Below are 26,935 nucleotides of genomic sequence, written 5' to 3' on the forward strand. Positions count from 1 at the left end.
TTTGTGACCACCTAGAGGGGTGGGGTAGGGGGGGTGGGAGGGAGGGAGACGCAAGAGGGAAGAGATATGGGAACATATGTATATGTATAACTGATTCACTTTGTTGTAAAGCAGAAACTAACACACCATTGTAAAACAGTTATACTCCAATAAAGATGTTAAAAAAAAAAGATGTATTAGGCTACATTTTAATAATGAAAGAGATCACTGTACTAACTGTAAACACCTGTGTGATGGAGTCACTCTTCTATCCCTGAGATCCATGTTACTCAGTAACAGGACCAGAGCCATGTTCCCCAGATGATGCAATCACTAGCCATCTCTCCTCTGCCTTCTTTTCACACCCACAGCTAGCCAGCTAACCCAGGATACTGCCCAGCCAGAGAACAATCAAACTATGCTGGTTAATAGCACCATACGTTAGAAAAAATTTGTTCTTCATTATTGCCTATGACATCCCTTTCCTTCGTATCAGTAGGTATATATCATATTGCCAACCTCTCCTTCCCTGTTTTTAAACCACTGGATTGAAGTGGTTAGACCCACCCTTAGATTTGGAAGGTGAAATGGGCAGAAATTAAGGAAGGAGAGAACAAAAGTATATACAGAGGCATTCCGGCCTAAGCCACATTCTACCATCTAATATTTACCAAAATTCACTGGGGGGGACTGGGTGTGTGAACCGATTAATAAAACTGCACTTTGTTTTCTTATATGTATAACTTCCCTCAAGGAACACCTAATTTTTTTTTTTTAAGTGTCAGGCATTTTGAGAGAAAATAGGGAGTACAAATAGATTAGACCCTTATTCTGGTAGCTTTACTTTACCTACTTGAGGAACAATACTTATATGCATAAAAAGGTTAAGAGCAATTCAAGTTAGTCAGCTATTACATATGTCACACACACAAAAAAAAAAACCAGTGAAATTTATTGAGCATTTATATGTGTCAGAACTTTAAGGAGGAGGAGGAAATTAGGGCTTAAGAGGTTCTAGGGTCAAAAACATACGAAGTAAAAGAGCTGGGATGAATGCCCAGATACATCTGATAGAAAAGCCCCTCGCATTATTACTGATGAAAGACAGGAAAGCAGAGAGAAAGGGAAGAAAGAAGAATGGCAGGCAAAGAGGAAAACAGACACACAGAAAAAAACAATTTTTTATGGCACTTCCAATGGGTCACATACTACTGACATTACATTCACATCTCTTAATTCTCTAAACAACTCTATGAAGTAGACACTATCCCCCATAAAAGAAGATCCGCATTTAAAGATGAGGACACGAGGCATTAAAGAGATTAAATGGGTCAAAATCACACTGCTACTAAATGGCACAATCCTACCTACATTGCTCTATTGCCTCCAGATGAGAGAAGGCCAACTAAACATAGAGTACGAAGCGCCATATATTCTGAGAAGGGAGAATTCACAGTGAGCTACAGTAGTCAGGAAAACATCACAAAGGACATGGTTTGAAAAGACTCGGCCCTGCAAAAAAAGAAGAGGGAGGTTGAACAAAAAAGAAAAAAGGAGGAAAGAAGAAAGCACACGTGTCACTGAAAAGAGAGTAAGTAGTCCAATTTAGGTAAAATAGAGAGAAATGAAATATTAGGCTGCAAAAAGAAGCTAGAGCAAATGGTCTCTAACACGAGTTATCAGTCCAAAAAATTTAAGCTTTATTCTACATACTGACAAGCCAATGAAACTTATGAGTAGGAGATTAAGAAGATAAAGTACTTCAGGAAGAAGAATCTTCTGGTAATGTGATGAAAAGCAAAAGAAGACATACTATTAATAGGTTATTATAAAATTTTAGAAATTAAATGATACAGAAAGTAGAAATGAGAATTTTTTAAATGCTAGCACCTCAAACTCAGTGTTAAAACAAAACTCATAAACTCCACAACAGACTCTTGTTCCTTTCCCCTAACCCCCATTCCTGAAAAAACAAAAAACAAAAAAACCCTGTCCTTTACATCCTAATTCAGTCAATGTAGCCACCATTTTCTCAGTCTCCTAAGACTCTTTATATCTGATCTAATTTTGCAAAATGACGCTATAATGTGCTTTTAAAACTTCAGGGTAGAAAGAGAGATGCTTGACCTTGAACTGTACTGGACAGACTCTAAGCTCCAGACTACCCAAAAATAACCAATTGACTTTTTTATCTAATTTTTAAAGTAAAATAGCAGATTCAAGTTTATATATGTGGCATCTCCAGTGAAGGCACTTCACACCAATATATATGTCCACAAGGGAACCAAACATCTACTAGTAAAGATCAAAACAGTAATCAGACAAAGATTTGGGACTCATTCAAATACAAGTGATATTTGAAGTTACCATATTTCCAATAAAAAAAAAAGGTAAGGATTTATGTTTCTGAAAATATGGAAGACTAGATAACAGGAAACACTGGATGGGGGGTGGTAATGCTAACAATAAAGTAAAAAAGGAAAATTTTAGCTTGGCTCAAGGTGCAAAAACTAGCAAAGGCAGGTGGGCAATAAAGAGTACTGAAACTGGTCTATGTAAGGCAGGAGACCATTACCAGGCTCAACACCTGAAATCAGTAATGTAGTGAAACTCCCAACTCTTCAAGGAGGCTGAAAAGAGCTACTGCCAACTACTGCCCAGAACTTCATATGAAGCTGCACTGCAAGGGAGTCAGAAGGATAAAACCTTGCAAATGAGAATTGAGACAAGTAACTCTACATCACCCCACATCAACACTGCAGGAGCCCTGAACTGCCAAGATGAGAACTGGCTCTAGACTAGAGACCAGAGGAAGTAACTGGTCTACTAGACTAGAAGGGATGAGCAAAAAAAACAAAGGGTTGAGAAAGAAAAGATGGTAAAATAAAGACACAGTGATCTCCTATTCAAAATTATCTTACAAACCACTATGCTTTGCCAACATAGCTAAAGAAATCAATGAAATTCAGTCACAATAAAATTAATCTTCTGAAACATGCTTAAAAGATTTTTAAATAAACGTATTAAGATCCTCACAGAGAGATATGAATAAATAAACACCAAAATATACACACACACACACACACACACACACACACACACACACACACAACACATAAAGACAGTGGGGAGACTGCCCCTCCTTCAGCATGATTTATTACAGAATTATAAAAATTTAATCAACAACAACAACAAAAAAAAACACAAGAGAAGGAAGAGAGTCCAGAAACAGATCAAGATAGATGTGAATACTTGAAATACCATAGAAGTGGCATTATAAATCAGTGGAAAAGAGAGACCACTCAGATGGTACAGGGAGAACTGGTTAGCCACATTCCCACCTCACACTACACATGAAAACAAACAAACAAATATATATACACACACACATATATTCTAATAATTTAATTTCTAATCACTCATTATTAACTTTTTTTTTCAGGAAGACTCTATTTAAGTGCTCAAATTATTTGGTTATTACTTAAAGTATCTGGTAACTTAACACTAAATAAAGATCAACCTTTCTAAATCATAATTTTCAACATAAAGATAATATAAATATACACCATAACTATACTGTCCACATTGAAAACATCAACTCCTTCCTTAATATATGTGTCTGTGGGCTCTCTAAATTTAGCAACCACCAACATACAAATTCCTATCATAATAATCAATCTAGAAAAGGCAATTTTTTTTATTTTCTGCTTTTAATTTTAATGAAATTAAATGTCAATTTTAAAATGATCATATACTTTAAAACAGAATAGGCAACCTTTTTCTGTAAAAAGCCAGATATATTTTAGGCTTCAAAGCCATATAGACTCTGACCCAGCTACTCAATTCTGTCACTGCCCACTGAAACATGAAAACAGCCATAGACAGGGATTGCACTGAATCTGTAAATTGCCTTGGTTAGTATGGTCATTTTAGCAATATTAATTTTTCCAAACCATGAGGACAGTATATCTTGCCATTTGTGTCATCTTTAATTTCTTTCATCAATGCCATATAGCTTTCAGAGTATAACTCTTTTACCTCCTTGGTTAGATTTATTACTAGGTATTTTACTCCTTTCGACACGATTGTAAGTGGGTTTCTTTTCTTCATTTCTATGATAGTTCATTATTAGTCTACAGAAACAGGTTTTTGTATATTAAATTTGTAACCTGCAACTTTACTGAATTCATTTATTAGTTCTAATAACCATGTGGTGGACTCTTTAGAACCCTTTATCTATAATATCATGTCACCTGCAAACAGTGACAGGTTTATTTCTTCCTTTCCAATTTTGATTCCTTTTATTTATTCTTCTTGTCTGATTGCTATGGCTTGAACTTCCAATACTATGTTGAATAAAAGTGATGAGAGTGGGCATCTTTGTCTTGTTCCTGATCTTAGAGGAAATGATTTCAGCTTTTCACCACTGAGTATGGTGTTGGCTGTGGGTATGTCATATATGGCCTTTATTATGTTGAGGTACTCCCTCTATACCCATTTTGTCGAGCACTTTTATCATTAAAGACTGTTGAATTTTGTCAAAAGTTTTTTTCTGTATCTATTGAGATGATCATATGGTCTTTATTCTTCAATTTGTTAATGTGATGTGTCACGCTGATGGACTTGTGGATATCACACCATCCTTGCATCCCTGAGATAAATCCAGCTTGATCATGTTGTGTGATCCTTTTAATGTATTGTTGAATTTGGTTGGGTAATATTTTGTTGGGGATTTTGCATCCACGTTCATCAGTGATACTGCGACAAAAGTTTTTTTGTGTGTGTCTTTCGGTGCAATCCCTATCAAAGTACCAATAGCATTTTTCACAGAACTAGAATAAATAATTCTAAAAATTGTATGGAAACACAAAAAACCTCGAATAGCCAAAACAGTCTTGAGAGGGAAGAACAAAGCTGGAGGTGTCATACTCCCCGGTTTCAAACTATACTGCAAAGCTTCAGTAATCCAAACAGTATGGTGCTGGCACAGAAAACAGACACTTAGGTCAATGCAATAGCGAGCACAAAAATAAACCCACACTTATATGGTCAATTAATCTATGACACAGGAGGCAAGACTATAAAATCGGGAAAAGCAGCCTCTTCATCAACATCAGTAATCATCAGGGAAATGCAAATCAAAACTACAATGAGATAGCACCTCATACCTGTCAAAATGACTATCATCAAAAAGACAACAAGTAACAAGTGTTGGTGAGGATGTGGAGAAAAGGGAGTCCTTGTGAACTGTTGATGGGATTGTAAATTGGTGCAGTCACAATGTAAAACAGTATGGAGGCTCCTCAAAAAATCAAAAATAAAACTACCATATAATCTAGCAATTTCAATACTGAGTATTTGCCTGAAAGAAACAAAAACACTAATTTGAAAAGATATATGCACCCCAATATTAACTGGAGCATTATTCACAATAGTCAAGATATGGAAGCAACCTAAATGTCTATCGATAGATGAATGGATAAAGAAGATGTGGTGTGTGTGTGTGTGTGTGTGTGTGTGTGTGTGTGTATACACACACACACACACACACACCGTGGAATATTACTCAGCCATAAAAAAAATGAAATCTTGACACTTGCAATAACATGGATGGATCTAGAGTGTATGACACAAGTGAAATAAGTCAGACAAAGAAAACAAATACCACATGATCTCACTTATATGTGGAATCTGGAAAACAAAACAAAACCTAAACAGACTCATAGATACTGAGAACAAATGGGTGGTTGCCAAAGGGGAGGAAGGTGAGGGGTCGGGCAAAATAGGTGAAGGGGATTAAGAGGTACAAATCCCCAGTTATAAAATAAATAAGCCATGGGAATGTAATATGCAGCATAAAGAATATGGTCAATAGTTCTGTAATAACTTTGTATGGGGACAGATCAACACTACACTTATAGTGATGATCATTTCCTAATGTATACAATTATCAAATCACTGTGTAGTACAACTGAAACTAACATAATGTTGTATGTCAACTATATTTCGATAAAAAATAAATAAAATAAAATAAAACAGCCACAGACAATACTTAGCTGTGTTTCAAAAAACCCTTACTTATAGGGCTTCCCTGGTGGCTCAGTGGTTGAGAGTCCGCCTGCCGATGCAGGGGACATGGGTTCGTGCCCCGGTCCGGGAAGATTCCACATGCCGCGGAGCGGCTAGGCCCGTGAGCCATGGCTGCTGAGCCTGCGCGCCCGGAGCCTGCGCCCCGCAACAGGAGAGGCCACAACAGTGAGAGGCTCATATACCACAAAAAAAAAAAAAAAAAAAAAACCCTTACGTATAAAAACAGGCAGTAGGCCCATGGGCCATAGTTTCATGACTCCCGCTTTAAAACATCTGCCTTAATAAAAACGTACAGGATAAACAATTATTCAACCTGAAATTGCTTTGCAACCCAGTGTTTTCATTGTTTTATAAGGCAAAAAACATCAGACCACAAATATATCTAAATTACAATATTATTAGATATACAAATATATCTAAATTACAAGGGAATATTATAAAATAGCCCAGGGGGAAAAGCATAAAATTTTTGCTTGGCTATAGTACTGCCAAGAAGACAAGGCATTTCTACTGTTATCCCTTTAACTAATTTCTAATGAAACAATAAAGCTTTAATAAGAGAAAGGAAAGTAATTTTCAGTAAGAAAAGAGGCTGAAGAAGATTCTACAGACCCAAGGAAAAGAAAAATAAAACATTTCCGAAAAAAAAAAAATATCAAAACAGCACATTCTAAACATATGCAAAAGTAAAAGTTAAAATTTGGCCAACATGATAAAGAAAATAACTTGGGGAAAAAGATACGTAAGTGTGGGGGAAAAAACTAGAAACATCTTCTAATCATATATAAATCCAAAAAAAGAGAAACGCGGGAGCATTCAGTACATAAGAAGAAAAGAATACATTTCAAGATAAATTTTCAGTAAAACACAGTGGAATTTTCTCAATAGTATTATGAATACGTCTCAATAATACTAATGAAGCCAACTGAGATTTTAAATAATTGAAGTAAAGGTTAAAAGAATTAAATTATATACTATAACAATAGTAAGAATTTTAAAATTTAATAATAGCTAAATATTCAGATTATAATGATTCATTTCACTTTTGCTATGAAGGGGACTTTGGCTGTAGAGCTATAGTATGAGTGTGCTGTTTTTAAAAAAAAAAAAAAAAAAAGGAAAAGAACCTCAAGAGTCATGATGTTTACTATATCTCTGTTTAAATAAGAAACACTTGTTTATTTTGTAGTTGAAATCCCCTAACATCTATTCTATACTAGAGTGTCCACTCATATTCACAGATACTTTAAACAATAGTTAAGAAAAGATCTAAATACTTTAACTGTTGTAAGACAACAATATATTCTTATCTATTAATAAATTAAAATTTATATATAAAATAAACTTATTTTTCAGAAGACATAATCTTTAACAGTTTAAAGTCTGTCTCATTCAAAAATAAGAAAAGAATAATAATATTTTGTTTCTTAAAGGTATATCCAATCTCTTACTGGCTTTTCTTTGATGCACTGGAAAATCCTCTGTTAATCTGAACTACTTAATAGGACCCTAAATAACATTTTCCCCCTTTTTCTTGGCATCGCATTTGCACTGTAAATATTAGAAACATTTTACTTATAGTCAACAATGATAATTCCTATCCTCCCTATAAAACAAATGCAATTCAGAGGTAAATAATTGTTCTACTAAATAACAAAAGCTGAGAATGAGCTCTAACTTGGAGGGAAGTTTATATTTAGACAAGTTGAGGCAAACAGTAAAACATGCCTGAGCTAAACAGTTCAACAATGTTGGAAGTGCGAGCCTAGCCTTCAGGAATAGTTCAACAACTAAGGAGTGCTGATCATCATCAGTACCTCTGTGCATGCAGACGTACAAAATAACCATCAACACCAAACAAGATTCACTCCTTAAAATTATTCCATTTTTGGACAATGTGGGCAAATTTAATTCTTCACCAATAAGATGGCAAATATGAATATTATAGTATTTACAATCATCTTAAACTGGAAAACCAAAAATTAAGATTTACTAGGACTACTAACAAATAGATGACTACAGAACTTTGAAAGAATAGTTCAGTTAGAGTGGTGAGGGAAGAAGCCATATTACAGTGAGTTAATGAATAAGTGGATGTTGAGTAACATGAGACAGGAAAAGACTCCATTAGGTCTAGACATGAAAAAAAAGAGCCTGGAAATAATAAAGTAGAACGAAGGTGGTAAAGGGTCAAAAGAAAGAAAGCACCTGCTATATTCAGGATACTCTGCACAGTGCACAGGAGATAAAAGTTGTTAACAGTGGGAAAAGAAAGAGTCCTTGACTTCAGAATATTTATTATTTATAAAGGAGTATTTTTAAAAGCAAACAAGACGTAAGCTGTAAAATAATATTGAGAGTAACTAATTATTATGGGTATAGCAATGCAAGAGCTTTATATTCATTGTTCATAATCATCACAAACATCCTATAAGATACTGTTATTCTCATTTAACAAATAAGAAAAATAAAGTTCAAAATTTTTTGACAAATAATATTAGAGAGTTTGTTAACAAAGTGTTTAAAGAGTTCATAGAAGGAAGAAATTACTTTAAGCTATTTATATTGCTCTTACTAAGATCTTTTCATCTTCTAACTGATGGCCATCTTTCTCTCATTCCAACTCTTGCTATGATTCTCTTTTGAAAACAAAGTAGACACAGATGCTATTAGAAAAGCCCAACCATAAGCAGATAAGCAGAAATAATCTCAAAGGTTAAATCCAGAAGTCAGAGTTTTTAAGCAAAGAAAGTAGCAAGACTTTTTCAAACAAACAAAAGCTGAAAGAATTTGTAGATATGAAATGCACTACAAAAACTATTTTTAGAAGTGCTTTAAGCTGAAGTAAAATGCTACTAGATTAAAATCTCTGATCTGCATACAGGAATGAAGAGTCCAGAAATAACTATGAGGGTAAATACAACAGACACTTTTTGTTTTTTAATTTCTTAAAAATCAATTAATTGTTCAAAGTAATCATAACTATGATGATGATGAAGACAATGATGATGATGATGTAGTCCTGGGGTCCATAACATACATATAAGAGTTATAACAACACTGGCACAAATGATGACAGGGTATAAAGAGAATCATACTGTTGTAAGCATACTAAAGGAGAATACTTAACATTATCCATTAAGTAGTATATTATTATTCAAAAGTAGACAATGCTAAGTTAAGCATGCATACTGTCAACCCTAGAACAACCACGAAATAAGAAAATGAAGAGTTATAGCAAAAAGCCAATAATGAAAATAAAATGGAAAGCTAAAATATACTCAACTAATCAAAAAAAAAGGCAGGAAAAAAGAAAAAAGGAAGAAAAATTAAATGGGACAAATAGTAAACAAAAAATTAGACTTAAACCTGAACATACGGGGCTTCCCTGGTGGCGCAGTGGTTGAGAATCCGCCTGCCGATGCAGGGGACACGGGTTCGTGCCCCGGTCCGGGAGGATCCCATATGCCGCGGAGCAAAAAAAAAAAAAAAAACCTGAACGTACGGAAAATTACATAAAATGTGAATAATCTAAAACACTACAATTAATAGGCAGAAATTGTTATTCAGACTAGTAAAACCCAATTATAATCTGACTATAGAAAACTAAGATCAGATATAGGCTCAGTACAGTTTCTAAAGATAAGATACCCGAAGTTTCAAAAAGAAAATCAAGGCAAAAATGAACCAATTCAAGAAAAAAGAAAATTAGCAGCATCTAATAATCAAAACAAAAATCAGAGAACCGTTGAGTTTTATGGATTAAAAGGGAACCTACAGACCTTGTGAACCAAACAGAAATAAAAAACTAGAAGCTGCAGTCTGTGTTCTTCATTAACTTTACTTCCAGATAACACATTGAGATGGCTTAATGCTAACAGGGAGGAAAAGAACTTGCAACTACCAGCAAGTCGCAAACTCTTAAACCAGCTTTTTTCTCCCCCCAGCATTCAGACATATAAATTATAGTGTCCACAGCATTCAACACTATAATTAAGGCTGTACTGGCACTACTATTACAACCCCATATTTTCATTCATTCATAACATTCTTAGAAAGTCCTTCATGAAACTAAAAGCCTTCCTTTCTTATCTCAATCCCAATTTTTCTTCTTCCTAAGTTAGAAGACCTATGAGAGAATAAAAATACCTCTTACAGCTGAAAAGAGAAAATAAAAGTCTTCCCAAGGATAAAACAAATACAACAGAACCCCCAAAAAACATTCAGAATGGCAAACAAGAATTAAAACTTCCTTGATGTTAAAAAAAAAAAATTATTAAAACAAAAAATCCACCTTACGCCAAGTTTGGTTTTCACGTGGCACAAATTTCAAACTTATACATGACATAATAAAAGATTCTACAGTTTAAATATATATTTTTTATAAGAACTCGATCTTTATACCACATAGCTATTTTCTCAAACAGCTTAACTAAAAAGAGTGTTCTTTCTACTACTTCTGATTAGGAGGCTTTAGACAAAGGTAGAAGTTCAAGAAACCATGATTTCTTCTGTTCCTGACTTTTTAAGGCATAGAATACAGTTTGAAACACATTTATCTTCATCTTCATTCATCCACAAGTTATTTGCAGATGTTCCTGGTTTTGGGTTTTTTATTTCCTTTACAATAATGTTTTTAAATTACTCAAGTTATTTCAGCTCAAAAACAAACCTAACCCTAAAGCAAAGTATTTTACCATCTGGTGGTTCTAAGACTACAGACAACATTTCTATGCTAAAATTAAAATCATAAGCTACTCATGATATAACATTTTTTCCTTAAAACATTCAAGAGGAGAGAAAGGTTTTGTCCTCCCATTAACCACTATATCCTCAGTATTTAGTACAGTACTATGGCACTCGATAACAATTTGCTGAATGAACTTTTCAACGTTTCCTTCAAATAAAGGAAAATATACTAAAATGATAATTTTAGTTATCACACAGCCAATGACTTAGTTCCATCTAGGCCCCATCACTTTTCTCCTAGAATATAGCAAAATGAGCTTAACTAATTATCTGAAATCACCTCCTCCAATCTATTCCTCAACTTTGAAAAGCCTGTCAACTTCCTAAATTACAAATTCAATCAAGTTGCTTACTAGCTTAAAATAATTCAGTGGCTCCCTACTCTCAACTCTCTACACAAGGGTCCTCAAAGTTTCTGATTTCAGGACATTTCACCCTCTTAAAAATTACTGAGAGCACCAATGACCTTTTGCATAAATGGGTTACATCTACCCATATTTACCATAGGAGAAATTAAAAAGGAGAAAAAAGTTTAAATATATGCTTTTAAAAATGAGAAATCCATCACATTAACATAATTATAAACAAATTATAAAACTTTAAGTTTTTGCTTTTTATGAAAAATAGCTATATTTTCTAAAACAAAAAGAAAACCGGTAAAAAGAATGGAAGTATTTTATTTTACATTTTTAAAAATCTGGTCTAATAGAAAACAGTTGGATTCTCATATTTGCTTCTGCCTTCAATCTACCACAGTGTCATACATCAGGTAGCCTCTGGAAAATTCCACTCTACACTCATAAGAGAATGATGATGAAAAAAGTAAATCATGACCTAGCGGTCTTCAGATCACACTTTGAGAGCCATTGGACTACGGTAAACTTCAAACCCTCTTATGAATTGCACATAAGTTTATGATCTGAGAGACTCAGATTTGAGGCTCACTACCCACAGTGCAGCACAGAGAGACAACAAGATAAATACGAAAGATTAGGGATACAAAGGATAAACTGAGAAGTTGTAACGTGTGTAAAACAAGTTTCAGAAGGCAAAAAATAGAAAGAATAAGACAGAATTAATATTCAAAGAGATAAAGATTTTTCAGAAGTTATCGAAAACATAATCCATAGATATAGGAAACACAATAAATCTTAAAAAGGATAACAAAAAAGAAATTCACTCCTAGAGGCATGATCATGAAACCGAAGAACAGCAAAGACATTTGAAAAAGAAGATCTTAACTACCACTAAGGGAAAAAAAAAGACACGTTTTACAATAAAATGGTAACACCACTAATATATAAAAATCTCAACAGCAAAAACAGAACCAATTCAATAGTGGAGTTAATATTTTCAAAGCACTGAGAGAAAATATCCACCAACCTGATGCAACCAAATAGACTATCAATGAGAGAGACTACAATAAAGATTTTTTAGACAATGAAAATTTAATGTTTACCACTAAGAGAATCTCTTTTGTAATATTTTTTAAAGTACTTCACAAAGGTGGAAATTAAACCCAGAAAGAAGTGAGATGCTAAAAACAGCAAACCAAGAAAACTGATAAACAGGCAAATAAGACCAAATAAGTATTCATTACACAAAGAATAATAACAACAGCAATTAATTTGGGAGGTATAAAAGTAAAATGAAACTAAAATTCTGCATAATAACAGCATATAAGATGGAAAGAAGATAATAAGTTAAAGCTTTCTGAGATCCTCAAAACTGATTAATAGGAAGGAGTAAAGTTAGTATAACAACAATTTAAAGTTTAGGTATACATAGTAAAAATTTCACAGTAATCACTACTAAAAGGACAAAAATAGAAGTATAACTTTAAAACCAATGGAATACACAAAACTGAATCTAAAAAGCACAATCAATCCAAATAATATAGAAAAAAGGAAAATTGCATTAAAAAGGAGAGAAATATAGAAAACATAAAATAAGACAGTGAAAGAAGTCCAACTATTTAAAAGCAATGGAAAAAAATCAGAGTGAAAAGAAAACAAATGTGTCAATCTAAAAATGTTCATATATGTTGAAAGTAAAAAAAGAAAGCCAGAAGTAAAAAACAAATGGGGAAAATCATAAATAAATCCCCCCAAAAGAGCTAATACTAAAAGAGGTGAAAAAAAATTAAGAAAATCACCAACACCCTAATGAGAAAACAATAAGGGACACAAAACACAAAAAAGGGAAATAACTAAAATACATAGGCAAAGTTCAGCTTCCATAATAATCAGACAAATAAAAATTAAAACAACAAACCAACACTGTTCACATCATCAAATCTCAAAAATGCTTTTTTCCTTTAATGTGATACACATTGTTCATAAAGATTTGGTAAAATGTACACTTCCAATCAGCTGATGGAAGAGCTAACTAATAAAACCCTTTGTAAAGCAATTTGGCAATATCTGTTCCAAAAACAAGCTTTCAAATAATCATATCCTTTGACTCAGGAATTCTACTTCTGGAGATTTACCCTAAAGACAAAATCCTGAAAATTGAAAAAGCACTGTGCGCCAAACAGTTACTACAATCAAATTTCTACTATTAAAAAATTCATATTTCTAATACTGAAAAATTATATACCCTGATATAGTCGTTCCTCAATATCCATGGGGCATTGGTTCTAGGACCCCTGTGGATAACAAACTACATAGATATTCAAGTCCCTTATATAAAATGGTGTAGTATTTGCATACAACCTACTCATACATCCTCCCATACACTTTAAATCATCTAGATTACTTATAATACCTAATACAATGTAAATGCTACGTAAACAAATAGTTGCTGGTGCAGGGCAAATTCAAGACTTGCTTTTTGGAACTTTCTGGAATTTTTTTCCTGAGAAATGCAATCGAAAACTGAAAGTATTTGTATTTAATTTCTGATTACCTTAATGGAATTTTTTTGGTAGATTTGCCTCTATCAACAAATTTGTTTATGTGAATATTAAACTTATTCAAAGTTCTCTAGAGAGTATGGGAAAGCCAGAGGCAACACATAAATTTTGTGCAATTCATCCAAGTGGATAACTATATAAATAATGAAGAATTGAATCTTTCTATGGATTTTTATAAAGACAAAAGAAATTTTTAAAAATTGCTTATACGAAGCTTGAAGTAAATGATATTCTAGTTTACCAATGTATTAATGGAAATTGAGCATCTAGACTTTACTGATAAGATAATGAAAATGGTGCTCAGGAAAATTATTCTCATCTATTACCCATGTCCATGAATGAACTGCTTACTATATTTATATAGACGCTATAGTAATCGAGACAGTGTGATTCTGAGGAACTACAAATGACTTCAGGGTAGCTGAAATATGAGAGAAAAGAAAGTGATTCCAGAAGCCAGGCTGAAAAAATTGAGAAGAACTGTGAAAGCAAAAGGACGGCAGCCATTAAGAAATTTTAAGCACGGTAGTACCAATCCAGTTTACATTTTAGAAATATCATGCCCAGAGGCAGTGTAAAAAAGAAGGTTTGGAGAGAAGTACCAATGAAGACTGAAAAGAAATATTCAAGAGATAATGTAACAGTAGAATCCAGAGTTGGATGAAAGTTAAGCATGTTGTCAGGGTTTCTAGTTTGGATTAAAGGTAAAAAGTGGAATTTTTCACTGAAATAGGAAATATATAAGTAGGAACAGATTTGAGGTTTAAGATAAATTCAGTTTGGAACATTCTATGGGACATATAAGTGAAGGTCCATTTTGCTCTTGGTGTTGGAGCTCAGGGGCAAAAAAAAGAGACTGGACCCTAAAATAGCATTTTATGAATAAATAGCATATAGTGATAACTAAATCCACTAGGAATAAAATTACCCAAGGAGAGACAAGGACTAAAATAATGAAAGCCTGGGAAACTCCAATTAAAAATCTGGAGAGAAAAAAAAAAAAAAGTCTGGGATGGGTAGCAGAAATGAAGTCACAAGAGGAGCCAGAGAAAGGGTGCCAGAGACAGGAAAAGAATCATCAAATATAACAACTGAGTGAGGATTAAAAAAGATAAATGAAGAGTGTCCACTGGATTTTCCAAAAATGATGTTCCTAATGACCTCTGCCAAAGTGTTTACAATGGCATCATGGAGCCAGATTCAGTGAAGAGGTATAAATATTAACTTGTAAATTTAAAAGGGATGGAAGAGCATATAGATTGGAAACAAACCAAACTCTCTACCTGTAGATGACATGATTATCTAGATAAGAAATCCCAAGAAATCTACTAAAAAAACCTCCTGTAATTAACAAATGAAGCAAAGTTGCAGAACACAAGATCAATACACAAAAATCAATTGCAAAACAATGAATAACTGGAAACCAAAATCAAAACCACAATAACATTTATAAATGCTCCAAAGAAAATAAAATATTTAGGTATAAATCTAATAAAACATATATAGGCTCTACATGCTGGAAAAACATAATGCTGATGAAAGAAATCAAAGAAAATCTAAATAATTGGAGAGACACACTGTGCTCATGGATTGGAAGACAGTATGGTAAAGATGTCAATTCTCCCCAAACTGACCTATACATTTAAGGCAATTTCTGCCAAATCCTAGCAAGGTTTTTCTAAATAAGCTTATTCTAAAATTTATCTGGAAAAATGACTATTTCAAATAGCCAGAAACAATTTTGAAGAAGAATAAAGTAGGAGGACTCATTCTTCCCAATGCTAAGCCTTACTATATAGCTACAGTAATCAAGACAGTGTGATATTGACACAAGGATAGATATATTAATCAAAGGGACAGAATAGGGAACCTAGAAACAGACTCACATAAACGTGCCCAACTGATTTCTGACAAAATGGCAAAAGCAATTCAATGGAGGAGGTGCAATCTTTTCAACAAATGGTAGTGAAACAAGTGAACATCCACAGGCAAAAAGATGAATTTCAAACTAAACCTCATACCTTATATTAAAATTAACTCAAAATGGATCACAGATTTAAATGTAAAACCATAAAACTTTTAGGAAAAAACACATAAGAACTTTATGATCTTCGGCTAGGCAAAGAATTCTTAGATCTGACATTGAAACCACAATGCATAAAAGGAAAAATTAATAAAACTGGACCTAATCAAAACAGAAACCTTTCACTCTGTAAAAGGCCTTGGTAAGAGCATGAAAAGACAAATTAAAAATTGAAGCTATTTGAGAACCACATATCTGACAGACAGATCTTATGTCTAGAATATATAAAGTACTCTCAAAATCAGAAAATGAGCATAAGACAAGAACAGATATTTCACTAATACATGTGGCAAATAAGCATATGAAAAGGTGTTCAACATCATTATCCATATGGAAAATGCCAATTAAAACCACAATGAGACATCACTACATACTTATCAGAATGGCTAAAATTAAAAATAGTGACAATACCAACTGCTAGTAAGGATACAAAAAAAACTGGATCACTCATACACTGCTCATAGGAATGAATGGTGGGTACAGCCACTCTGGAAATTAGTTTAGCAATTATTTTTAAAAATAAAAATGAAATTACCATAGGACCCAACAATAGCATCCTTGCACATTTATCCAAGAAAAGTAAAAACGTATGTAGGCATAGAAATCTGTACATGAACGTTCACAGTAGCTTTATTTGTAATACCAAAAACTAGAAACTACCAAAAGGTTGTTCAATGGGTGAATGGTTAAACAATCCATGGTATAAATATATCCATACAGTAGAATACTACTCAGTAATAAAAAGGAACAAACCATTGATAAACACAGCAACTTGGTTGAACCTCAAGGGATTTATATTAAATGAAAAAATCTATGCTCAAAATATTACATACTGTATGATTCCATTTATATTTGTTATCTTTGAAATAAAATTATATAAAATGAGGACAGGTTAGTGGTTGCCAGGGATCAGGAGGTAGGGAAAGTGATAGTACAGTTAAAAGGAGTAGCACAAGGAAGCCTTGTTATGGTGATATACTTTTATATCTCGATCATGGTGGCAGTGGTTTCACAAAACTACCCGTGATGAAACGCAAAAACAAAACGAAAAGGCAGCCAAACAACTGTATTTGCAAACAATATATCCAATTAAGGGTTAATACCCAAAATATACAAAGAATTTATGTAACGCAACATCAAAAACAATAAACAACCCAATTAAAAAAATAGGCAGGGCTTCCCTGGTGGCGCAGTGGTTGAGAGTCCGCCTGCCGATGCAGGGGACGCGGGTTCGTGCCCCGGTCCGGGAGGATCCCACATGCCGCGGAGCGGCTGGGCCTGTGAGCCATGGCCGCTGAGCCTGCGCGTCCGGAGCCTGTGCTCCGCAACGGGAGAGGCCACAGCAGTGAGAGGAAAAAAAAAAAAAAAAAAAATAGGCAGAGGACCTGAACAGACATTTTTCCAAAGAAGATATAAAGATTGCCAACAGACACATGAAGAAATGCTCAACATCATTAATCATCAGGGGAATGAAATTATCAAAACCACAATGAGATATCACCTCACACCTGTCAGAACGGCTATTATCAAAAAGACAACAAATAACACGAGTTGGTAAGGATGTGGAGAAAAGGGAAGCCTCATGTACAGTTGTTGGGAATGTTAGTTGGTACAGCCACCATAGAAAATAAGGAAGTTCCTCAAAAAATTAAACTACCATATGATCCAGGAATCCCACTTTTCCAAAGAAAACAAAACACTAATTTGAAAGGATATATGCACCCCTATGTTCAATGCAGCATTATTTACTACAGCCAAAATATGGAAGCAACCTAGGTGTCCATCAATAAATGAATGGAGAAAATGTAGTATATACACACATACACAAAATGAAATAGTACTCAGCCATAAAAAAGAATGAAATCCTGCCACATGCAACACCACGGATGGACCTAGAGGGCATTATGCTAAATGAATAAATCAGAGGAAGACAAATATCATATGATTTCACTTATATGTGGAATTCAAAAACAAAACAAATTAACAACTATAACAAAATTGAAACAGGCGCATAGATACAGAGAACAAACAGGTGATTGCCAGAGGAGAAGGGTGTGGGAGAAAGAATGAAGAAGGTGAGGCAGATTAAGAGGTACAAACTTCCAGTTATAAAATAAATAAATCAAGGGGATATAAGGTACAGCCTAGGGAACACAGGCAGTAATACTGTAACAATTTGTATGATGACAGTAACTAGACTCATCCTGTGATCATTTTGTAATATACAAAAATATACAATCACTATGTTGCCCACCTGAAACTAATATAAGTTAATTATACTTCAATTAAAAATAATTAAATTTTAAAAAGAAATATACATATGAAAGTAAATATAAATCTCACAGGTAAAGGTAAATATACAGTAAATGCAGTGGATTAATTACTTATAAAACTATGATGTGTGAAGGTTAAAAGACAAAAGTAGTAAAAATAACTATAACTACAATAATTAGTTGAGGGATACACAAGATAAAAAGATGTAAAATGTGACATCAAAAACATAACACATTGTGGGGGATAAAAATGTAGAGCTTTAGAATGCATTCAAACACATATTGTTATCAACTTAAAATAGGGTGTTATAAACATATGCTGTTATATATAAGCCTCATGGTAACCACAAAGCAAAAACCTACAGCAGATATGCAAAAGATAAAGGAAGGATAAGCTTACCACTAAGACAGTCATCAAATCACAAATGAAGAGAGAAAGAAGAAAGGAACTACAGAACAGCCAGAAAACAATTAACAAAATGGCATTAAGTACATACCTATCAATAAATACTTCAAATGTAAATGGACTACATTCTCCAATCACAAGAAATAGAGTGGTGAAAGGATAAAAAACAAGACCTAACTATATGTTGCCTACCAGAGACTCACTTCAGATAGAAGGACACAGACTGAAAGTGAAAGGATGGAAAAAGATATTCCATTCAAATAGAAACATTTAAAAGAAAGCTGGGGTAGCTATACTTATATCAGACAAAATAGACTTTGAAAGAAAGATGGTAGTAAGAGAAAAAGAAGGGCATTACATAATGATAAAGGGGTCAATCCAACAAGAAGATGTAACATTTGTAAATATTTATGCACCCAATATAAAGGGATTCCCTAGGGGAAGTAAAGACGCTACTCATAATTTATAGGGAACTCTAAGTCTCATTTTTCATAGAAGTAATCTACAGACAGAATCTAGACTACACTATCTGCTAGTATCATCACCACCATCACTAACCTGTAGTAGTGCAAGTGAGGGAATCAATAATAGTACAATAAATTCCACAACCTAAGTCAGCAATTCTGAGCCCTTACTCCTTGTGTGAAAAGGTAGCTGTTTTAGGCCATTTGGGCTGCTATAACAAAACACCACAGACTGGGTAGCTAATAAACACCAGAAATTTATTTCTCATAGTTCTAGAGGCTAGGAAGTCCAAGGTCAAGGTGCCAGCCTGGTCTGGCGAGGGCCCTTTTTCTGGTTCACAGCCAGTGCCTTTTCATTGCATCCTCACGTGGCAGAAGGGGTTAGGGATCTCTCTGGAGCCTCTTTTAAAAGGCACTAATGGGGGCTTCCCTGGTGGCACAGTGGTTAAGAATCCGCCTGCCAATGCGGGGGACACGGGTTTGAGCCCTGGTCCAGGAAGATCCCACATGACATGGAGCAACTAAGCCCGTGCACCATAACTACTGAGCCTGCGCTCTAGAGCCCGCAATCCACAACTACTGAGCCCATGTGCCACAACTACTGAAGCCTGAGCGCCTAGAGCCCGTGCTCCACAACAAGAGAAGCCACCGACCGCAATGAGAAGCCCGTGCACCGCAACAAAGAGTAGCCCCCGCTCTCCACAACTAGAGAAAGCCCGCGTGCAGCAACCAACACAGCCAAAAATAAATAAATAAAATAAATTTATTAAAAAATTTAAAAATTTTAAAAATAAATAAAAGGCACTAATCTCACTCATGAGGTCTCCACTCTCATGACAAGCATCTTCCCAAGGCCCCACTTCCTAATACCATCATCTGTAGGGATTAAGGCTTCAACATATGAATTTTGGGGGGACATATTCAAACCACAGCAGCAGTCAACCAGATTAATCCAGCCTCAGATAAGAGAATTAAAGTGTTAAGAAAATAAATAAAAGGCCATGTAAATATTGTTAATAGCCTTAGCAAAACTTCCAATAACCAATATCCACCGCATCAAAACATGCAAGGAAAGAGGACAGGCAAGATTGCTCTGTAACTCCTAGCACTAACCAGGATTTAAAAGCACATATTGTGTTGGCCAAAGAGTTTGTTCAGTTAATGAATATGTTGTTCAATAAAGTTCCAGGTGAAAATGAAAAATGTTTTTACTTAAAACCAAATGAACTTTTTAGCCAACCCAATACATTAACAAAAAGCTTAGTTTTTTATATCAAGTTTTGAATGGTACTTACAGTTTAGGTTCAAAAGATTTTTTAAAGTTTTTTTGTTTGTTTTTATGAATAACAAGTATCACTTCTATAAAGAGCCTTACAAATGGTTACATTTATTAGGTCAAAAGATTTTGAAAGTTTACTTTCTAGGTGGCACAAAGGCCAGAACAAATTAGTACTTTAAAAATAAATTTACTACTCTCTTTAGGTTGAAGAAGCTTTTTGCAAGACTTATTACTAACACAATGAGCAGAGAAAGCATACACAATCAAAGAATAAAAGAACTATGTAGCAAGTCTTGCCCTAGTTTACAGGTGAGGCCCACAGAGGATAAACAAAAATATGCAAAAGGAGAAGAGCACATAGTTAAATATAAGTTACTGGTAAAGGTTTTCATTCTTGAGTCATATGCTGGGTCTACAAGTATTTATTAGATTAGCCTAGAGTGGACAAAACTAGCTAAATAAACAAGTCAGACCTGGACCACTAGTGATAATACGTCATGAATCAAATTCTGTGTCTCGGGCTTCCCTGGTGGCACAGTGGTTGAGAGTCCGCCTGCCGATGCAGCAGACACGGGTTCGTGCCCCGGTCCGGGAAGATCCCACATGCCACGGAGCGGCTAGGCCCATGAGCCATGGCCGCTGAGCCTGCGCGTCCGGAGCCTGTGCTCCAAAACAGGAGAGGCCACAACAGTGAGAGGCCCGCGTACCGCAAAAAAAAAAAAAAAAAAAAAAAAAAAAAAAAAAAAAATTCTCAAGTCCAAAAAATAAAAAGAAAACAGTTCAAATCTACAGGTGGGTATGACTGACACAGATATGTCTCTCAGAGTAAATAGCATATTTACTAAGTGAAATATCAATATATTAAACTAATTCAGACTGGACATCAAGGTGACTTTATCTTACCTAACAACAATTTGGTCACCTGCGCATCAAAAAAATCTCTATAATTAAAAATGATCACAAAGACATGTTAAGGAAGTATACTATAACTGTTATCAAAAGAGTCACAATCATTATAAATCTTTTTTTCTAAGTAGCTTTTGTGAAAATTATATAAATATCTTGCAATGCTTTTCAGTGCATTGACGAGTAAAATAAAAATCAACAAATGTTAGAATTTAATTGAACTTTACAAACTACACATGCCTTCTTATCAAGAAATTCAGCAATATTGTTTTTTATAATGATGTTTTCTGAATAAACCTCAGATTTCTAACTTTTAAATTTCATTTTATTACATTCTCATACAATATTATTTTTAACAGATTCATACCTATAACTCTAAAAGGCCCCTTCATTTAACCTACCATCCCACACTAATTTTATTTAGAAAATAAGTCTCTTCTTCATTGTGCGTCTATAATAATTTGAAATAATATAAATCAAATATGGGCTTACTCAATTTTACTAACACATACATAGTTTTTTAACTTAATTTCCTAATATACTAATCAAAGCTTAAAATAGGAAAATAAACTATTTTAAAATGTGTTTCATCTATAATGTTTTTACTAAGAAATTAATTCCAATCACTAGCATAAACTCAAGTATAACTCTCCAGGGGTGTACAATGCTGAATAATTTGTCCAAATGTCAACTGCAATTTTCAAAAATCCTTTCTACCTCAAAATTTTAAACATCTGTAAAAAATACTTGTTTTGAGAGTGGTTTACATTCATGACACTTGACCTTTTGCTGTACACACCACAAAATTCAAGTCTCAAATACCATATAAGCAGGAAATCTGATCATTCCTGCAGTAGCCATCTGCATGGTCCAATATCAAATATTAGTTCTAGGTTACACTAAGTCATGTGTTACAAATCTTTTTCTGCAGCCTCTATAATTAGTTGTAATTTGCCTCTTTTAAAATGTGTTTCTTATGGGACATCTGGCCTTGAAACTTCCACCTTCCCATTGAAAAAACACTTAGTGTCTGGATTTTTTTTTTTTTCACTTAATATGGAGCACTGCATGGGTGGCATAACCAAGTCCAGACTTCTTAAAAAAAAATTAAATTCCAGGAACAGATGATGATTAAGAACCATTTAAGTATTACCAAATATAAATGTAAAATAAAACTTTGTTGCACATTAACTATCTACAGATTCCTAAATCAATCTCCCAGATATTTAAAGTTCCCAAAATAAACTTTAATGAGAGTATAGCATTGGTCTACTCACTTCCAGGAACTACATTAGTTAAGTTAAATTGCATAATAAAGGTTTGGAATTAGAGATTTCACAGAAAGAAAAACAGTTTTGAGCCCAGTAGGTTCATATAACACTCAAAGTATCTACTGCAAACAGGAAATGATTTTAGCAATTTATAAATAACCGTTACTCATTTCACAGAAATTGAAATTTAATAATACTCATCAATTCACTTGGTTCTAGAAAGGTTTCCTTAAAACTGAAAATTAAATATGGGCTAAGGAAAAAGTAATAAAAATCAAAGATAGAGACACTACTTTTATACAGGATAAAAGTGGAAAAATTCATCACAATATGCTGCTGCCCAGACCTGTTTGCTTCCTAGATTAGAAAATTTTTGGTAGAAACTCCTTAAAATCACTATTATACCTTAACAAAAACACTGAAAAGAAATGTAACATGGGTCAGAGAAGAAAGAAGTCAGAAAAAAATCAGTTTCTGATGACAAAACTTCAAAGACACGATGAAATTAGGTATGAAGGGAAATTCAATATATTTTCATCTTCTCAAAAAATAACCTGAGAAATTTACATCTCACTGAGAAATGTCACTTTGCAAAAATTCAAAAACCTTCACCTAAAAACTGGACACAATCAGGCCCCATTTCTAGCAGATATAGGTAATAAGCAATATGCATAATCCCTATTAAGGCTATGATCAGATTAAGTAAAATGAGCATGAAAATAACCATTAGGATGTTTTATCCAAATTTAAGAAAACCCTTTTGCAATTATGTTACTTCAATAGGTATGTAAAAAAAAATTAAGTGTATGAGCTAAGATTTGTTTATGTAAAACCTGACACATCCCAAAAGTTAAAAAAGTATCAAATACTAATAACTATTAAAATTGGTTAACATAAACAGCTAGGTTCAATAATTTCTTACCTGTATCCCATCTTTAAGTTTCAAAATACATTCCATTGTATTGATGGTAATTACCACTGGTTCTGAACCCAGTTTTGTCCATGGTACGTGGATCCTCAGTTCGTGAATATGTCCACTTAAAAAAGTGAATGGTAATTTCAATTCCTTAAAACACAAAATATTAAATAAAATTTAGTAAGTGCTTAATATTTTTTTCATTCTAATATCTAAAATACTTTCTGAAAAGAAAAACAAAATTTCCAACACAAAAATATTCTGGAAATTACTTTTCATCAAAAAAAAAGCATTGAGATACGTTCGGTAGATTACTCCTTTCTGCCCGTGGACGCCACCAAGCAAGCATCGTTGACGTCTCCCTCCTCCACCGCTGTCACGTCTAAGTCAGAGTCTCCCAAAGAGCCCGAACAGCTGAGGCAGCTCTTCATTGGAGGTTTGAGCTTTGAAACAACCAATGAGTGTCTGAGGAGCCATTTTAAGCAATGGGGAACGCTCACAGATTGTGTGGTAATGAGGGATCCAAACACCAAGCACTCCAGAGGCTTCCGGTTTGTCACATATGCCACTGTGGAGAACGTGGATGCAGCCATGAATGCAAGGCCACACGAGGTGGATGGAAGAGTTGGGGAACCAAAGAGGGCCGTCTCAAGGGAAGATACTCAAAGACCTGGTGCCCACTTAACTGTGAAAAAGATTTTTGTTGGTGGCATTAAAGAAGGCACTGAAGAACATCACCTAAGAGACTGTTTTGAACAGTATGGGAAAACTGAAGTGACTGAAATCATGACTGACCAAGGCAGTGGCAAAAAGAGAGGCTTTGCTTTCGTAACCTTTGATGACCATGACTCCATAGACAAGACTGTCATTCAGAAATACCACACTGTGAACGGCCACAACTGTGAAGTAAAGAAAGCCCTATCTCAGCAAGAAATGGCTAGTGCCTCATCCAGCCAAAGAGGTCGAAGTGGTTCTGGAAACTTTGGTGGTGGTCGTGGAGGGGGTTTTGGTGGGAATGACAGCTTTGGTCGTGGAGGAAACTTCAGTGGTCGAGGTGGCTTTGGTGGCAGTGGTAGTGGATATGGTGGCAGTGGGGATGGCAGTAATGGATTTGGTAATGATGGAAGCAATTTTGGAGGTGGTGGAAGCTACAATGATTTTGGCAATTACAACAACCAATCTTCAAATTTTGGACCCATGAAAGGAGGAAACTTTGGAGGCAGAAGTTCTGGCCCCTGTGGTGGTGGAGGCCAATACTTTGCCGAACCACGAAACCAAGGTGGCTATGGAGGTTCCAGCAGCAGCAGTAGCTATGGCAGTGGCAGAAGGTTTTAATTACTGCCAGGAAACAAAGCTTAGCAGGAGAGGAGAGCCAGAGAAGTGACAGGGAAGCTACAGGTTACAAAAGATTTGTGAACTCAGCCAAGCACAGTGGTGACAGGGCCTAGCTGCTACAAAGAACACATGTTTTAGACAATACTCATGTGTATGGGCAAAAAAACTCAAGGACTGTAATTGTGACTAATTGTATAACAGGTTATTTTAGTTTCTGTTCTGTGCAAAGTATAAAGCATTCCAACAAAGGGCTTTAATGTAGATTTTTTTTTTTTGCACCCATGCTGTTGATTGCATGATCATGACGCTGAGTAAATGTGTCTTTTAAAAAAAAAAAAAAGGCAGCATCAATGGACTTCCCTGGAGGCACAGTGGTTGCGAATCCACCTGCCAATGCAGGGGACACGAGTTCGATCCCTGATCCGGGAAGATCCCACATGCCTCACAGCAACTAAGCCCGTGTGCCACAACTACTGAGCCTGTGCTCTAGAGCCCACGAGCCACAGCTACTGAAGCCAGTGCGCCTAGAGCCCGTGCTCCGCAACAAGAGAAGCCACCACAATGAGAAGCCCGTGCACAGCAACGAAGAGTAGCCCCCACTCTCACAGATGGAGAAAGCCCACGCGCAGCAACAAAGACCCAGCACAGCCAAAAATAAATAAATAAATTTATTTTTTTTAAAAGCAGCATCAAATAACTTGTTAAACTATAGTTAATGATAAACTACAAAAACTTATTGTGCAAGTTACATTTAATAAGCTACTTAACCTGTGTAGGCCTCTATTTCTTATTTTGCTAAATGGAAATAATATGATTGTAAGGCAAGTTTAAAGAGAATGGAATTAAAGATAGGAGAATGACCTGACAAAATAAAAACGGACCAACTTTGAAAAAAAACTTACTGAGCTTTACCTAATTAAAGATTGTACCTGGATACTATTTGGTCATAAATTCTAAGTGCTTTCTGACTGGTTTCCATTATTATTTAAAAAGTTAGACGTATGCTAACGCATGTATATGGAATCCAAAAAAAACGGTACTGATGAACCTAGTGGCAGGGCAGAAATAAAGACAAAGACACAGAGAACGGACTTGAGGACACAGCAGGGGAAGGGGAAGCTGGGACAAAGTGAGAGTAGCATTGACATATACACACTACCAAATGTAAGATAGATGGCTAGTGGGAAGCTGCTACATAGCACAGGGAGATCAGCTCAGTGCTCTGTGATGACCTAGAGGGGTGGGATAGGGAGTATGGGAGGGAGGCTCAAGAGGGAGGGGATACGGGGATATATGTATACATATAGCTCTGATTCACTTTGTTGTACAGCAGAAACTAACACAACATTGTAAAGCAATTATACTCCAGTAATGATGAAAAAAAAAGGCACTTCCTCTCAAAAAAAAAAAAAAAAGGTTAGAAATAAAAACATAAATGTTACCACAATCACTATACTAAATTGTTTCACCTTCAGATAAAATATGTTACAAACCAACAAAAGAAAAAAACAAATTGTATTTGGACTATATATCAATCACATTATTGTAACTCTATTTGTGAAAGGTAAGATAAATATTAAGCTATTCATTCATCTAAGAATTGTCCACCTACTTGGTTTAGCAACATAGTAGCAATATAGCTAAACATATACAGACAGTACAGCAAAGTGGTTAAGACCAATAACTCTAGAGCCAGCACAAGTGGATTTAATCCTACCTCTGCTACTTACTAGCACAATGACAATAGGCAAGTTGTATTAAGGTATCTGTGTCTCAGTTTCTTTACCTGTAAAACTGGATAACAGTAGTGTGTTTGAGGATTAAATGAATTAATTTATATAAAGCACTTAGGACACTGTCTTCATCAAAGAGCAATCAATATAAAGATGCTAACTATTTATTATTATAAATGTATAAGCCTCCTTTATGTCTTCACAAGTTTTTTTAAAGGGTAGAATACTAAAAATCTATTTCTACTATTCTAATAGAATGTCACAATTTTTAAACAGTTCTCATTATTTCATTAATTTTAAAGATGCGGTAATTTCTCCCAGCATTAATCAATGGGACAGATTATATTTTGATCAGTGTCTATAACGAAGAAATGTTTACTGAGCACTTACTGTATACCACACACTGCTTTAAGCACTTTACCTGCATGCAAAATTTAATCTTTGTAAGTACCCCAAAAAGTAAATACTATTATACCCACTTTACAGATAAAAAATCTGAGGCATGGAAAGGTCAACTAACTTTCAAAAATGACT

General features: G+C 34.7%; 2 protein-coding genes across 16 annotated transcripts in view; one reads left to right on the forward strand and one right to left on the reverse strand.

Annotated features, from left to right (window-relative positions):
• VPS13B (vacuolar protein sorting 13 homolog B) overlaps positions 1-26,935 on the reverse strand; it is an 802,500-nt gene that overhangs the window by 762,656 nt on the left and 12,909 nt on the right. For all 15 annotated transcript variants that reach the window (XM_028500192.2, XM_028500193.2, XM_024115869.3 and 12 more), the window contains exon 3: positions 23,340-23,483. In XM_028500192.2, coding sequence (XP_028355993.1) covers positions 23,340-23,483 — 144 coding nt within the window. The remainder of the gene's footprint in view (positions 1-23,339; positions 23,484-26,935) is intronic.
• On the forward strand, positions 23,673-24,765 carry LOC102992909 (heterogeneous nuclear ribonucleoprotein A1-like; the record flags this gene model as incomplete). Its single annotated transcript, XM_024115882.1, has 1 exon — positions 23,673-24,765. A coding segment is annotated over one exon (996 nt), but the record flags the coding sequence as incomplete, so codon positions are not given.

The sequence above is a fragment of the Physeter macrocephalus genome, chromosome 15 (genome assembly GCF_002837175.3).
Source record: "Physeter macrocephalus isolate SW-GA chromosome 15, ASM283717v5, whole genome shotgun sequence".
NCBI lineage: Eukaryota > Metazoa > Chordata > Mammalia > Artiodactyla > Physeteridae > Physeter > Physeter macrocephalus.